This window comes from Pimephales promelas, chromosome 14 (genome assembly GCF_988280905.1).
Source record: "Pimephales promelas chromosome 14, fPimPro1.hap1.1, whole genome shotgun sequence".
In the NCBI taxonomy this organism is placed as follows: domain Eukaryota; kingdom Metazoa; phylum Chordata; class Actinopteri; order Cypriniformes; family Leuciscidae; genus Pimephales; species Pimephales promelas.
Genome location: NC_142782.1, coordinates 31,795,326 through 31,813,406, shown reverse-complemented (window position 1 = coordinate 31,813,406; position 18,081 = coordinate 31,795,326). Strand labels below are relative to the sequence as shown.

Genomic DNA, 18,081 nt, shown 5'->3' with positions numbered 1-18,081 from the left:
TCAGGAGTATTTACCGCAGCTTCAGGAACGTCAGAAATGGTCAAGAGTCAAACGCAATTTTAAATCAGGAGACATCGTGCTTATAGTGGATAACACAGCACCTCGAAACTCTTGGCTTCTGGGACGCATAATTCAAACTTTTCCAGACAGAAAAGGATTTGTGCGTCATGTGCAAATTAAGACTAAAAGCAGCTGTCTGGACAGGCCGATAACCAAGGTCTGTCTTTTACAAGAAGCAGAAGATGGATAACTTCACTTGTTGCCTGACTTTATGAACATTATGACTACGAACACTTTTTTGATTATTTTTTTTTCAGGATTTTTTCCTTTTTTGTGAGAAGAAATGGACACCAGCCTTTATGATGTTGCTAATGCATTGGTGATTTGAAAAATTCATGTTTCTAGTGAAATTGTAATAATTATTTGATAATAATTAGGGGCTGGAATGTTGTGGACATGAAAGAGTTAATGGGTTTTTGTTTTGTTTTTATTGTCACCTGATCCTGGTGGCGGGTCACGTGATTATATGTGAATGTGAATATTAGTCACCTGTTCACTGATTATGTCAGGTGAGAGGGGGTGAGCAGGGGCGATGTATTCTATGTTGACCAGCAAACTTTGAGCAGCAAACTTTGAGCAGCAAACCTTGTACAATCAATATACATCAGCCAGCAATAAAGAATTGCTAGTAAAAAATTCATTTGCCTCATCGATATGTGTTTCTGCGTCAGTCAGTTGCAAACAGTCCCTGTCTCAGTCTCTCAGCGGTAACATCATTGGATTCAAGCCGCTACACATGTGAAACGCACACCTGAATATTGCCTTTAGTAATAGTAATAAAATGCAGCTCAACACATACGCACACACACACACCACTTGCTGCCCTTGAGAGTAACACAAATGCTTTTAAATAACTTTTTAGAGATCTGTTCCATGCTGTGGATTCCCATAGACATACCAAAAGGATGAAAAATACAGAGACATTGATTACAGCAGTCAGAAGAGAGAAAAGCCGTGTTAGAAACACCCTCATTGCAGTGATGATACCATAGACTGTAAAAAATATGGACAAAGCATCTGTGACGTCACCCATAGACTCTCTTAAGAACGGGTTTGAAGCTGTTTAAAGTTTCTTATACACAAACAGAAATTTAATAAGTCTTCCCTATATTTTAAGCACTTTATTTTGGAACTTAATTTGCTTCTTAAATCACACGAACTTGTGAAGAACAAGAAGAACAGAAAACTTGTTTCTCAATATTTTGACCTATTCCCCAATTCCTCTTAACATCCTTATTATTTTTCCTCTTTCATTTACTATGTATGCATGTATGTTTCTTTTTGTTGTTGTTTTTTTTTGTATTTGTTTTGTTTTTGTTTTTTTCTTGCTTTTGTTTTTGGTATGGTTTTGTCTGTACAAATGCTTGATTGTATATTGATGTTCTTCTTGTTTGTACCAGTTATTGTTATCAATAAAAAAAATATATATATAAAAAAAAAGGTTTGAAGCTGTTTATGGGGGGTATGGGCGGCGCCATACTGGAAAATCTTGGGAAATACAAAATACTAAAGTTTCAGAAAGGATACAGAGGTGGTATGATGTGTTGTGTCAGATCAAGGCCGAGACGTCAAATTCTCTTGGCGCAGCCCGTTATCAGCTGTCAATCAAAGTTAACCGTCCTTATTTGTCATAAGTTTTATATCTAAATATGATCTAAAAACTAACGAGTTAGAATCAATCACCCCCCTCACAGTTGTCAGGCACGCGGAACATATTGAAGATTACAATAAAAGTCCATGGGACCAAACTGTAAACATATGAATTTATGCTGTGAAAACGGACATTATGACGTCTTTTGCTTCCTTTTTGGGACCGTCCTCTAGCGGATTTGAGATGTATTGCAGTTTATCGCATTTCCGGGTAGGCTTCATCGTTGTTTTATTCTAATTTACTGGCAAGGTAATATAACACAAAGTGTAGTGTTATAAATGTTTGAAACTTTTTTTTAATAAAAATTAGGGGTGTAACAATATATCGTGCCACAATATATCGCAATACAAAAATGCAACAATATGTATCGTGGATAATTCCCCCAAAATCAAAATTACTGTGTAAGAAAAAAAATTACGTTTTCAGAGTTTTAGTGTCTGTACTATATTAAACTACTATATATAATGTATAATAATGCAATGGGGGAATATTTGTGGGTCCTGATAATGGCAAATGTCTCATGTTAGTAAAAAGTGGCTGACATTATTTTCAATATATCTAGTCAGTGAAGCCGTGCAAGCATATTGGTCTAAAATAATTCTGTATTTTCAGCTTCAGAATCATATTGTATGTATATGTCACCATTGTCCTTGGGTTACAAGCTCCAGGTCCAAACATATTCATTTAAACCCACAATGTAATATCAAATTTAGCATTTTAATCAACACTACATTTTTTGTTAACCTTTTATCACATGTCTTGGAGTATCGCGATATTATAATGACATGAGGGCATTGTTACACCCCTAATAAAAATATTTAAAAAAGTGGAAACTGTGGAAATGCATTGTCATAGTCTGTGAAAAGGGTTCATTATCCATTTCATTTTTTTAGTAAGTGTTTTATTATAGAATAATTATTTTTTATTTGACTTTTTTCTTCTTTTACAGCAGTATTTTTCCTCAGTTTAAGGGTCATAACATTTGAAAACACATTTATGCAAAGACATTTCAGACATTTCTAAATTTCACATAAATTCAGTTCTTTTGATCTTTCTATTTATCAAAGAACCTTGAAAATAATGCATCACAGTTTCCACAAAATATTAAGCAACTGTTTTCAACATTGATAATGTTTCTTGAGCAGCAAATCATCATATCCGAATCTGAAGGATCATGTGACACTGAAGACTAAGTAATGATGTAGTAATGTAGTAATGTAGTAATGAGTAATGATGCTGAAAATTCAGCTTCGATCACAGGAATAAATTACACTTTAATAATATATATTAAATTAGAAAACGGTTATTTTAAGTTAGCGGTGCACACAATATTATTGTTTTTACTTTACTTGTAAGCCTTGTTGATTTTTTATGATTTCATGCATTGTTAGCACAAACCCCCTGCAGTTCCCTCACGAACCCCAGTTTGGTAAAGCTGTCGTTGTATTGAACCTGGATTATTTCAAGCCATCATTTATGTGTTTTTCCTCAATTCAAGGGTCATAACACATGAGATGTTAGGGTAAAGACATTTCAAGCTGTCTGATGGGGATTCAGTACCTCTCAAGACGAAACCAAAGCTGTTGCCTTCTTTTTCCAAGCACACTTCGATAGTTTTAGAGATGACGCCGCAGAGATTGCTGGGAGCTAAACACACAGAGAACAGCTTGAGATACAGCTTTACACACTGAAATGTATGTATGTTTACTTTCACAAGACCATAAACACCAATGCTACAATACAATTATCACATTTAACTTGAGGACTCCAGAAAAGCCCATTTACATATCAAGCACTGTTGCGGTACTAGCAGTATCACGTACTTTGATATTTATATACTCACATATTTATGTTCTATGGTGTTTGCTTCAAAGAATACCGTACATTAACAATAGCTTGGGGTCAGTAAGATTTTTTTAAAGAAATTGATACTTTTAATCAGCAAGGATGCATTAAATTGATAATAAATGACAGTAAAGATATTTATAATGTAATCAAATACTGTTCTTTTATACTTTATATTCCTCAAAGAATCCTGAAAGAAAATGTATTCCACAAAAATATACGCAGCACAACTGCTTTCAACATTGATAATAATAAGACATGTTTTAGGAGCAGCAAATCAGCATATTAGAATAATTTCTGAAGGATCATGTGACACCGAAGACTGGAGTAGTGATGCTAAAAATTCAAAGGAATACATTATTTTAAAATATGAAAATAGCACATTTTTAAAAGTCATTAATATTACACAATATCATTTTTATTTTTAAGTTTTTACTGCATTCTTGATCAAACAAATGTGAATATTGGAGATGCGTGTGTCCGTACCGAATGGAGGCAGCTCGTACTCCACCTCCAGCACCACACGCTCTCCAATGTTCTTCAGCATGCTGATGATCTCATCGTGTCTGAGCTTGGACAGGTTTATCCCGTTCACTGACTTTATGTAGTCGCCGACATTGAGCTGGTCACTCCTGCCACACAAACACAAGATTGAACAAGATTAAATATATATATATGCACAGTATGCAGTGATAAAAGATGGTAACATGCATAGATTTCTGGTTTATCTGTCTAGGCAACAGAGTAAACTTATTGAGTTTTTTAAAGCATTATTTCCTTCATATAACATGATTATTTTATAATAGTTCAAACAATAGAGCACGTCACTAGCAATGCCAAGATCATGGGTTAAAAAAAGTCACCTGGATACAATATACTGTACGTCGCTTCTGATAAAAGTATCTGATGCATAAATGTTAATTACAGGTATGTGTTTTGCACAGGCCCAAGTTTCATGCAATGATACGTGCCACTTTTATAATATGAAACCTACATTTAGTAAGTCCTTTTAAGGCAAATAAAGGTTAATTCATCAGCCATCTTGGAAAAATTCTATTTAAATCCAAGTGCGGCTCATAACAGCAGTTTTTTTATGTTTCAAAAATATATTTCAAATCGCCTATAAGATCTGACAACAATAGTAGGCCTCTTCATTTCAAATTACAGTAAAAAAAACGACACAAAACCTCAAAAACATTAAACCTTACGCATTATATATTGAGCCGTCATATTAAGCATCACAATTTTCCCCTTATACTGTTTCCCATAAGACATATACAGAAATATACAAGCAGAACATACACTACAGTTAAAAAATTTGGGGTTCGGGTGATTAAAAAAAAAGAAATTAATACTTTTTAGTCAGCAAAAACGTGTGTTGATTTCTGAGAGATCATGTGACACTGCAGACTGGAGTAATGATGCTGAAAATTCAGCTTTGCATCACAGGAATAAATAAAAATATTTTTTATATTTTATATATAAATATTTTTTTATATTTTAAATTGTAATTATATTTCACAATATTGTATGATGCTGAAAATTCAGTTTTGCATCACAGGAATAAATTACATTATAAAATTTATTCAAATAAAAAAAACATTTATTTAAAATTGTAACAATATTTCGCAATATTTTGATGCTGAAAATTCAGCTTTGCATCACAGGAATAAATATATATTTTTTTAATATACTCAAATAGAAAACTAAATTGTAATATTATTTCACAATATTAATGTTTTAATGTATTTTGATCAAATAAATGCAGATGAGCATAAGAGACTTCTTTAAAAAAAAACTGAACGATTCACTGAACGAACTATTGGCAATGACATTCACTTGACATTGACACTGACATTCATCTCCTTCACAGATCCAAAAGCACAATATTAAATCCATATAATACGGCTGCACTGACTACACAACACGGTAAATCATCTCTATACTGCTTCTGCTGCAGAAAAGTGTGTGTTGCGTTGTGTAACAGGTACCTGTGTGTTGTGTGAGTGTGATGTTAGTAAAGCTGACTTCTCATGTACTGTTGTAGAATCTAATTTAAGCCGCTGCTGTCACCCAGCACTGGGATTTTGCCTGTAAGCATCGCATTAACTGAGACAACGACACAAGCTCGGCACCGCCACAATGACGGCACACTACTTCATTTACACGTGAGCACACAACCAAAGGCAAAACCAAACACATCTGCATGAGTTAAACAGCATTAACACACATATTGTACTAATTACAAGCTCTCACATCTGCACTAGACCTTGATAAACTGATCATATAAAAGCATAAGCGGTAAACTCGGTTTATATCACCTGTCTGCGAACAGGAATATGCACATCAATCCTGTGTGTGTGTGTGTGTGTTTAGCGGTCACGTTAGGACTGCGTCAGCCTGTCACACATAGAGGCTGATGTGAATGAGCAGCCCACATCCTGAGGACGGAGACACAAACACACACACACACACAGCTCAGATCCTGAGGTTAAAGAGCTGTGTGAGTAAACATGGGGCATTGCACACACTACACATCATTGAGATACTATTATAGTTGTTATTCACATTTTTATTTCACAGTTTTTTAGGGGGGGGGGGTCTTTTTATTTAAAGAAATTACATAAAGGATTCAAAGGGATTTAAGGGAATAAAGACGAAATAAGAACAGTAAAAGAAGTTCTAGGTGTAATAGTAGCCTATAGTTACTCTTTGCAAATAATATTTCCCTTTCACACACAGATAACGTGTCCCGGGAGTGCTTGATTTTGGTTCATTCACACGGCCTGTGATTTTCTGAAATCTGTGTGTGCGTTCACACACCTGCCCGTAAAGAAATGTCACGTGTTTAACAACATTTTTCCGTCCTTGATGAACATAAACCTTCTTAATGTGCAACATGAACGTTGATTTGCATTTAAAACCCCATAACACTAGATGTCGTCTTGGCTACGGCAGTTCATTAGAACGAATGCGTCAATAGAGCCGCCATCTTGGAACAGGCGAGCCCCTCCACTTTAATGCATCAGCGTCAATGTAGACAAAGGTCTAACGGAAATAAAATCACCATAAATCATCATGAATGCGATTTTCTCCTTTTTTTGGTACGTTCCAACAGACAGACATGTATTTATCATTGATTCCAAAAAAAAAAAAATAATTGCAATTTTTGTTTTTTAAAAACATCAGATTTCATTCGTGTGAACATCATACAAAAGTCACAAAAGTCCGCCACCATCAATTAATTTGAAGTAAAGGCAGAGATAGCAGCTACTTCCAATGACAAGACCCCTGTTCCAAGATGGCGGCGGTTTTGACGCATGCTTAGAACCCCAAGGTGACGTCTAGTGTGTATGTCTATGTTAAACCCCCGATCAAAGAGTCGCACCATAACTACGTCATTGCAATGACACATGCGTCATCACTACGACACACCCCTTACGACATCGGTCCTGCCTTTTCTTCACACAGGGCATAAACGTTACTCAGTCCCCATCGTGTTTGCGTTCACACAGAAGGTTTTCTATGGCAATTTTCTGGGTTTCTGTGTAAAATTGGCTTTAAAAATATGTATACATTCACTTGTTTGTATGTCTTATATGTAAAAAAACACTAAATGTTTGTTGTTTTATCACATTCAGTTATGAATGACAAGGATCGTTTAAATGAAAGCATCTTTTCAATTCAAAATATCAAAATTCCCCCAAAACATTGAGTAGTTTGCATCACTATATTACTGTGGGTTGTTGAACACATCCATCGTTGTCAAATATATAATGTTTAGCAGCACACACTCCTTCACTGTAAAAACTAAAAGCGTCGTGTTGGATTTCACACACTCGTCTTCAGTGAACAGTAACCCCCGCCTTCTTTGAGCTGATTGGCCATTATTTTGACCTTGACAAGCACTGTTAGACCGCAGAGGCATTCAACCTAAAATTTTTACTTTTTAAACTGTTTGTCATCCTAACAACAAACAGAGATGTGTGTAATGGAGAGCAGCATTTACAATATCAAAAAATGTGCATTTCCAATTATTTCCCCTCTCAATGCGGTGGCTTTGAGAAACACACAACTGAAAGCTGTGAAAGAGCTGTAAAAAAAGCAACCTTCAAGAAATGAAATTTTTCTACTGCCGGTTGAGTCACTGATGTGTTTCTCACCGGGCCGCGAGACCTCCTGGTCTCAGGTTTGACACTCTTGGTTTGCCGTCCTTGTCACAACCTCCGGAGATCGTGAGGCCGAGACTGCTGCCCTCTTTTTTAATCAGTTCCACCGTCGTCACACCTCTCTGCTCATCTGTGCGTACACAAACACACACACAGTAAAACACACATGCACCAGCGTATGGACATTCGCAGCAGGTAAGTGTCCCACAGGGAGCTTGTGTAGCCATGCATTGTGACATGGAACTCAGATTCATTTAACCATTTCATGAAGGACAGATGGTAGTATGCAGTGTGTGTAGCAGGCTGTGTGCAATACATGCATACATTATGCGAACAAACATGTCCAAACCTGTCCAAGCAATGTAAAAACTAACTTTTTTATGAGGAAAAACATTACGCCAATTTTCATATTGGATACTTGGAATCAGCCAAAAGTGTGTGTGTGTGTGTGTGTGTGGACACTTGGAAACAGCAAAAAGTGTGTGTGTGTGTGTGTGTGTGTGTGTGTACAGTAATATTGTGGAATATTACTGTGCTTACTGTTTTCTTTTTGAATAAATTTTAATGACCAATTTATTCCTGAATTTTCAGCATCATTACTCCAGTCTTTAGTGTCACATAATCCTTCAGAAATCAATATGCTGATTTGCTGCTCAAGAAACATTTCTGATCATTATCAATGTTGAAAACTATGGAAGCTTGTTTCCGCCACTGAATAATATATATATATATAATTGCGACTTTTATCTCACAATTACGAGATATGAAGTCAGAATTGTGAAAAATAAAGTCGCAATTATGAGAAATAGTCGAAATTGTGAGATATGAAGTCGCAATTCTGAGAAATAGTCGCAATTGCGAGATATAAAGTTGCAATTATCAGATATAAAGTTGCAATTATGAGAAATAGTCACAATTGCGAGATATAAAGTTGCAATTATGAGAAAGGCGCAATTGGGATATATAAAGCCGCAATTATGAGAAATAGTCGCAATTGGGAGATATAAAGTTGCAATTATGAGAAATAGTCGCAATTGGGAGATATAAAGTTGCAATTATGAGAAATAGTCGCAATTGGGAGATATAAAGTTGCAATTATGACAAATAGTCGCAATTGGGAGATATAAAGTTGCAATTATGATAAATAAAGTCACAATTGCGAGATATAAAGTCGCAATTCTAAGAAATAGTCGCAATTGCGAGATATAAAGTCGCAATTATGAGAAATAGTCGCAATTGCAAGAAAAAAAGAGACTTTTTATCTCACAATTCTGACTTTATTTCTCACAATTGCGAGTTTACATCTCGCAGTTCTGACTTCATAACACATAATTGCAAGTTTATATCTCGAAATTCTGACATCTTTTCTCAGAATTATGAGATATAAACTCGCAATTGCGAGTTCAGGACATTTCTAAGGAAAATTGCTGAGTAAAATAAAATTATTACTTTTTTAAATTTCTTACTAAGGCTAAACTTTTGAAAATTAGTGAAAATGTTTTTAATGAGGAAAAACTGTGTATTTGTATTTCTTTGTCAAAAACAACACAATTTATCACAACAGTACATACTTTCTTAAATTAACACACAAATATTATATATGATTTAAGAAAAAAAGAAATACACTTATACACTTATGTATGGGGAAGATTTTGGATGAAGAATCTGTAATTACTCAACTAATTATGACAGAATAAAGACAAATTGTTTGATAGCTTTTACAAACAGTTATGATTTGTGCATTGGTTTAACAATAATTACTTTAATAACATAAAAACGGAATCTCTTAGATTCATATGTATTAATATCAGTTGAATGTAGTTATTTTGTGGGGTTTTGTCACTAACAAACAATATAATACACATTTTTGTAAAATACCACAAATATTTCGATAAAGAAAATAATAAATTTCACTCATAACAGTAATGAGGACACCATTAAGGAAATAAGATTATTTGTTTCCACATGACAAAATGAGTAAAAAAATTCTATAATGCTATTTATTATATAATTCATTACTGCTGTTAAATCTCTATAGTGACTCTCAGACAGTGAGTGTCAGTGTGGTAGATCATTAAAGACAAAATAACTGACACAAATTCCTCACAAGCCCAAGGGATAAAGAGAAAAGAACAGAGAGAGTGACTGAGGGGGTATAGCAGCGGTCCGAAGACTCAAATATCAGCATTATCACAGACGAACAATCTCTTCACCTCAAGGTACGGGACACTGTATGTGTGCTGAGGCAGAACTCCTTCCTAAAGAGTCTCAATCTAGAGCCGATCACACGTCTGATACAGAGCAGGGGTTTCATGAGGAGCATTAAATTAGTTCACTTTTAAAAAAAACTTTTGCTAATAAGACCCTTATTCATCGTCTGGTGTCGTTTAAAGCTGCACTGAAACTCTCATTTGGACCTTGAACCGTTTGGTTCCCATTGAAGTCCATTATATGGAGAAAAATCTTGGAATGTTTTCATCAAAAAACTTTTTTTTTTTCAACTGAAGAAAGAAAGACATGGACATCTTGGATGACATGGGGGTGAGTAAATTATCAGCAAAAGTTTTTTTAAAAGTGAACTAGTCCTTTAACAGCAGTTATCTGCAGGTTTTAGTTCGAGATGTCCTCACTGCAGAACATGAAATCCACGGGAGGAGTCGAATCCAGATCCAACTCCTCCCACCTTACATATACCTAAACCTACCCAGCTCCACCCCCTGATCTCTAACCCCACCCCTAAACCTACCCAACTCCACCCCTCAGATCTGGATCCGACTCCGCCCCCTGGATCTCGTTTACTGCAATGTGCTGCTACTGTTTAGTTCTGCCGGGTCACATGCCAACTTACCCGCGAGACTGCACCTCTTGGTGAGGGCATTGCTGTCACCCGCAGCGTCTTTACTTCCCTTTGTATATGGGACATCATCTGAAACACAAAATGATTAATTCAATTATAATTTAAAAATTACAAATGGATTTTACTCAATTATCAGACTTGGACTGTTCGTTTTTTTAAAAACATTTAAAAGTGAATTTAACCTCAAGTCAACATGAAACTGTATTTGCAAACCATTTGACTTATTTTTTTAGTGAAGCAGGATATACAACACGAAAATCATATGCAAACGTGTTCTTCTGCTAAGTCCTATCCTAATGAATATCCTGTTTCACTTGGAAAGATCCATTATGGAAGCATGGGTTGTGAAAACGGATTCACTTTAAGTGACTTTAACTCGCATGTCTGATAATATACGTCAGAATTGTTCTCTTCATTGTTTGCTAACCCTAGAAAGTTGAAACTGTTGGTCTATACACAACTGTTCAAACGTTTTTTGAAACATGTCTCTTCTGCTCAGCAATGCAGCATTTATTTGATCAAAATACAGTAAAAACAGTTATTTTGTGAAATATTATTACAACTTAAAATAACAATTTTCTATTTTAATACATTTTAAAATGTAATTTATTTCTGTGATGCAAAGCTGAATTTTCAGCATCATTACTGATGACTTCAGTGTCACATGATCCTTCATCTTAATATGCTGATTTGCTGCTCATGAAACATTTCTGTATATTATTACTGTACAGTTGTGCTGCTTCTTATTTTTATAGAAAATTATTTTGTAAATTTTTCAGGCTTTTTTGATGAATAGAAAGTTAAAAGAAAAGCATTTATTTGTTTTTGTAACATTATAAATGCCTTTACTGTCACTTTTGATCAATTTAATGCGTCCTTGTTGAAGAATAAAATGACTACTTTCTTTACAATATATATATATATATATATATATATATATATATATATATACACACACAATATAAACAATAAACAATAGTGACCCTAAAATTTTTAATGAAATGTATTAGCAGGGCCAGGGATTCACAAACATTTGTTTTTAAAGAGATACTTCATTAGCATTAAGCTTTGTATTAGTAGAAAACCTGTAAACCCTTGAGTATTCTGAAAGGCGCTATATAAAATAAACATATTATCATTATCATAGTCCAACCTGAGCGTTAACAACCCATAAATGTTCAGCTGCCCTTTAGACCAAAAGGCTAAAGAAACCAACATCACACAGACTGTTTGTTTCAGAGGTCATAGGTTCAAAACATCACACCACTGCTTTAACAGTCAATCACACATCTATGAGTATTCAAAATCAGCAAACGTTATATAACTGAGACGCACAGCATCAGCTCTGAAAGTCACAGCAGAGTAAAACTGTCATTATGGGTCAAGATAACTCAATTTTCCAAGTCTATTAAAACTCTGAAACTAATTTGGAGCAAGCCACTCTGACGGCCCTGGCTGTGTTGACACCAATCCTGATGTAGGTTAAACGGATGATGTTCGAACAATGCAAATGGAGGCTCAGGGCTTATTTTCAGAGTTGGGATTTTATTAATAGAGGCCACAGCGGCCCCAGTTGTCACCCCACGCTCAGCTCTGAACAGGCTTTTCCAGCAGCAGAGCTGGAGCTGAAAACCACACGGCCCGGGATAAAACTAATAAATGTGTGGGCCTCGTCTACCCTGGCCCAATACGAAGACAACTGCATAGAGGACCATAACGGACCGGGTTGACAACCTGCAAAACAACAGATCCTCTGGCAAAAATTACATTCTTAATGGTTTGATTTGAAGTAGTGAATGATGAATGTAATTTGTTTGTTGCTGTATGTGAAGAACCATAAACATTACATAAACTGTACAAGATGAAATCATTTCAAATCAGCTTACACAAACACAAAAGTACCAAAGATACTGCTGTTTTGGACATGTACTAGTGCCGTGCGACTCTTTGGAGAAACTTTATAATGTAAATAGCATGGTATGAATGTGGTAATCATTCAGGTACCATAAAATACCAATTGACACCACGTACATTTTTGAAAGGGTAAACTAGATACCTTAAGAAGCTGGGTGTAAAAAAATAGTTAACTAACTAAAAAAATACATACATTTTAATTCAGTAAAAGTTTGGGGTTAGTATGATTTTTTTTTTTAGAATTTAAAAGAAATTAATATTTTATTTTTGATTTTCGACTTATTTTCGAAATTAATATTTTATTTTAAGACATTCATAATGTTACACAACACTTCTATTTCAAATAAAAGCTGTTCTTTTTGACTTTCTATTTGTCAGAAAAATGCTGAAAAAAAGTATCATAGTTTCCACAAACATATTAAGCAGCAAAACTGTTTTCAGCAGTGATATTAATACGAATAATTAGCATAGCTATTAGAATGATTTCAGAAGATTTCATGTAAAATGTAAATGTAAAATATATGTAAATATAGAAGGATGTGTTTTGAATCACAAGAATAAACTACACTTTTAAAACTGTAAACATTTTATATTGTAATAATATTTCACAATACTACTGTATTTATTACATGTTTGTTCAAATAAATGCAGTCCTTCAAAAACATGAAACAATTTAATACAAGAAAGGATTTCTAAAAATGACTCACCGCTATTGTTGCGACCCTCTCTCCCAAAGCCACACAGCATCATGGGAATATCACGATTCCATTCTGCCAACAACAGTTTAGAAACTAACTAAATCAACCAAACTGTGTGTTAAAGCAGACACATGGAAATGAACATATAATTAGGCCACATGACATGTGTGACTTCAGTTATGATTCCTTAGATAGAATCATCTTTGAAAAGCAATGAATCAGTGATCCGGAGGAAGACAAGCATCAATCCATTCAGCGCAGAAGATTCACATCTCAATGCTTTTATCTCCTGTTACAAATCATAGAATTCCACAATTTTTCCATGAAAATGTGCAGATCATCTGAATCTCAGCAGGGTAAACGCAAGCGACTGCAAGAGTGTAATGCATGAATGACTGACTGAAAAAGTGTGTTGGGAACTGGATTATTCCAGTGTCACTCCAATTTGCTCTTTCCAAACAGCATAACGTGGTTATAACGCTTGCCAATCCGCACATGCAACCAGTCTCCAGTCAGTCATCCATAAAACACATGTGATCCACTCGCTCGCACAGATTCAGTCCTGGGTTTCTGAGGCAGATGGTGGTTCATCCAGAGATGACAGCGCTGCAGTGTGGGAACGCATCCGAACGCTCCAGTGCTCCACACAGATCATCCCCGGACTCCTTCTCTCTTTTCTGCCACTCCTCCCTCACTTCTTGAGCTTTTTACTGTTCACACGTGCTCTTCCATCCTGCACTGACCTATTAATCATCTCCGTTCACACACAAACACAGTCTTCTTCCTAACAGCAAGATACACAAATATGAAAAGCACAGCCAAACCCCATCACTAGAGTAACTCTCTCTCTCTCTCTCTCTCTCTCTCTCTGCCCCCACGTGCCTCACGCAGAAACACTTCCTCCTCCCTGTCTGTCTCTCACGTGCCCTTTCCCTTCATTTAACAGCTGAGCATCAAGTGTTAAACAGCCCTTGCAACATTTTACCATGGTAAATGTGGGTTAAGAATGCAAAAAAACACTTAGCAGCACAAATGTTTACAATATTGCTAATAATCAGAAATGTTTCTTGAGCAGCACATCAGCATGTAGAATCAGAAGACTGGAGTAATGATGCTGAAAATTCAGCTTTGTATCACAGGTATAAATTACATTTTAAAATATATTCACACAGAAAACAGTTATTTGAAATTACAATAATATTTCATTCCCAATATTACTGTTTTTACTGCATTTTAACAATATATATTTTTTTGATCAAGTAAATTCAGCCAATGTGAGCAGAAGAGACAATTAAGACCTTGTCTTAGTGTGAAACATTTTACCATGCTTAATTGTAACTGTAATAAAACAAAACAAAACGATGCACCAAATGGATATATGGTACGTTGATATATAAGAGATGATACAGATATCAGATATGCATAGAATAGTTGATGTGATATATTGATGTAGGCTACAACATATTTATTGATTCAATGAATTTAACACCATGATGCATTTCAAAAATCTATTTGGTATTGCTGTCACACATTTCACTTAAATATTTCAGAGTACCATAATTTAACATCTGAAATATCTATTCTTCTAAGGGTATAAATAATTGGTATATGAAACTTTCTGATACCAATGATACCTGATATCAAACCATCTGATACGTCCCTATACATGCCTGTTTACAGTGATTTTTAATCTATTGTACTTTTTAAAAAAAGTATTTCTATGAAAAAAATTATAGAACCATATTTTACACACTTAATATGTGAATAATATGGCTTATTATGCGGCTCTCTAGAATACTCAATTCTGATTGGTCCATGATGGCATTCTGACGTAAAATTATTTTATTGACTGTTAATTTGTATCTAACTGTTGTCATATTTAACTGACATGCAGCAATTGCCATAGCTGTGCTCTCTTCTCACATACAAAACAAATATTTCAAGACAAATCAGAATTTTAGGACATTTTCAACACTGCTACCACAAAATAAAGGATAAAAGATCCTGATCACCCTGTCAGGGTTGATTTAGCAATAATGACTAAACATGATCAGTTTTCCCTTACTTAAATGGTCTCAGACTTTAGAATCAAACTTGTGCATCATGTTGTTATTTTGTAAAAATCTAGCTTTTACTTTATTATTCAAAGAAAGAAAGCACGCCATGAAATGACAAACCAAAAGCAAGTCTATGTGAAATCTGTCTCAAATTTCATTTTTTGGGGTTGGTCTGTGTATTTTGTCTTGACAGCCGCAAGAGTCTGTGAGAGAAGACGAACAGCTGTTTCACCCATCAACACATTCCACACATTCTTCTCTTTATAACACCAAAAATAAGTTTCTTCCCTAACAACAGATGGCACACTATATCCATAACACTTACAAAACATTCAACAAGTCACACTGACAATCTAATAAGGGAAGGAACTTTAAATTGATACAAAGTGATAATAAAGACTTTTTGTTATTTTGTTGGAAAAGGTTTCTATTTTGAATAAATGTTGTTCTTTTTTTACTTTGTATTCATCAATGAATCATGAAAAAAGTATCACATTTTCAAAAACTATTTTAAGCAATACAACTGTTGAGGGATCATGACACTGAAGACTGGAGGAATGATGCTGAAAATTCAGCTTTGCTTCACAGGAATACATTTGATTTTTAACATTAAAATAGAAAAATATTAACCAGCATAATGTATATATCTATTTATTTATTTTCCAAACAATTTAGAACAAGAACACGTTCATCTAAGAACAACTAGCAGCTAGCAAGCTAGCAAGTCCGTTCTTTGCATTCTTGGTTTGAGAAACAACACAAGTCATTTTACACTCTACAGCCCCCATGTGGCCGGATATTGTTTTGCAGGTCACTTCAGCTGATATCATATAGGACAACAGATCTTGCATTCATTTCTCAGACCAACACACACACACACACACACACTAGGGGGTGACCATATTTTGATTACCAAAAACCAGGACACTCGGCCCGGCAAAAAGGCTACTCAAATGATTTACTCGAAATTTACTCAAAGATGCCTTATTAATGTCAATACATTTAAAGTAGGCTATGCCTCCTCTGTAAGGATAGACAATTGCTATATTTCAAGACACAAATTCAGATAGGGTCCTCAGAGGTTACTCAACATGTTTTATTATGAAAGGTTTCAGAAATTATGATGGAAATAATGTCTCTTTTGTATTATAAAATTAAATATATAAATAATACATATTTAAAAGAAATACCTCCAAATTGAACAAAAAATAGCTTACAAAAACAAACTAAGAAAATATATTTATATCTTTAGTGTTATTCCTCTTTACCCTATTTTGATCCTCATCCTCCTTGTTTGCCCATCTATATTTAGCTGTAAATCTGATCTTTCCCAGCAGTTTTTTGAAAACCAGGACATTTTCATCACTTTATAAAAAACGGCCAGGACAGGGCGTGAAGCATGTCCTGGGAAAACAGGTCTGCCTAACACACACACCTAATTAGACACAATGGCTTCCGCATGATTGCTCAATACAGCACTAACCTACATACAATTCACCATTTACCTGTACAAACAGCACCACACCCACTCAAATTGTAAAGGTCACATTCTCTCGTCTCATGTCATACCTTTGACTCTTCCTCTGATAACTCCAATCCGACATCGCAAAGAAAACGAGAACATCTTCCTTTTCCCTTTGACTCCTCCAGCCAGTCCTTTCCTCACAGTCCCCTGAGTCAGGACCCCGGCCGGGAGCAGTTTAGGATTTACCGAACAACTAACATGCCACATGGCTCCTCTTTCCTTCTCCTCTTGCCCGTACCACACGGGTCTTTGCTTTAGTTGTCTTCCTCTCTTATCTTCCTCCTCTACGCTCTTTCTTCATCCTGAAAGAGCTCTTCATTCATTCTCTGTGGGAAATCCTGGCTTACTCAAATTTGAGGGTTTCAGAGAAACACGGCTGATCTCATTTCAACCTCTTCAAAGTCATGTCAGGAAAATCTGGCTATGACTTAATAACAAATCTAGTTAAATAGTGGGCAGGGCTGATAACACCGTTGGGGTACGAGTGTGTTTGTTGGCTGCTCGCAGAGATGAGACAGATGGACTGAAGCGGCCTGCTACAGAGACACAGGCTGCCTGAACCACAGGAGAGACACACTACACTACCAGAAACTACTGTATGGTAGTAGCACCATGTTTTGGTTATAGATGTTTAAATATTTGTATGGTAACCAATATAATGGTGGGGAGACTGGGGCAAGCTGTCACTTGAAAAAAAGTTTTATATCTCAGTTAAATGTCCAATGAATTAACCTTTCTGTTATATTCCACACAAAAAAAAAATCCAATTTCATAACATTATTTATTACGGCCCAATGGACAAATAAAACCACATTAGGAAATGTGTGTAAAAAAAAAAAAAAAAAAACACGTATGGTAGAAGGTGAAGGTGAGACAAGAGTATTTCAGGCCAGGTTGGCATAAAACAATGCTTTAATAAAAAATTTTTATGTTATCTTTTTCTTTTGTTATCTTCCCATTTTTACGATTTCATAAAGTTATGTACTTAATAATTGTGATACCTCACTGTATAGCATGTTTCTAATTCTCTTTTAAAAACTTTTCTTTCCGAGTTCTCAGTATCTTCATATTCAACAGCAGGAGTTAGTAGTTCGTGCAGAACGTCAATGAACTATGATGGGAAAAATAATATGAGATGGAGAAAAATTGTATCTTACTGATTTTGTGTTCCCCAGGGAAACTTGCATTTAGTTGAGTCGTTTCACACAAATCGAAAACACTTTGCTCTTGTGACATGCGCTACGACTCCAATAAAGCAAATCGATTTAACATTTACGTTATTTTTTATACAATGAACGACTGTGT

General features: G+C 35.2%; 1 protein-coding gene across 12 annotated transcripts in view; it reads right to left on the bottom strand.

Annotated features, from left to right (window-relative positions):
• The window catches only part of grip2a (glutamate receptor interacting protein 2a), a 76,052-nt gene that overhangs the window by 27,747 nt on the left and 30,224 nt on the right, over positions 1 to 18,081 (bottom strand). For 2 of the 12 annotated variants that reach the window (XM_039675275.2, XM_089119858.1), the window contains exons 1-6: positions 16,821 to 17,377; positions 13,204 to 13,266; positions 10,574 to 10,651; positions 7,720 to 7,855; positions 4,043 to 4,188; positions 3,272 to 3,358 (exon numbers count right to left, since the gene is read on the bottom strand). In XM_039675275.2, the coding sequence (XP_039531209.2) occupies positions 3,272 to 3,358; positions 4,043 to 4,188; positions 7,720 to 7,855; positions 10,574 to 10,651; positions 13,204 to 13,266; positions 16,821 to 16,983 (673 nt within the window). In that variant the 5' untranslated portion in view covers positions 16,984 to 17,377. Of the gene's footprint in view, positions 1 to 3,271; positions 3,359 to 4,042; positions 4,189 to 7,719; positions 7,856 to 10,573; positions 10,652 to 13,203; positions 13,267 to 16,820; positions 17,378 to 17,933; positions 18,075 to 18,081 lie in introns of those variants that run through there. The other 10 variants (XM_089119856.1, XM_089119857.1, XM_089119853.1 and 7 more) reach the window with 9 other exon arrangements.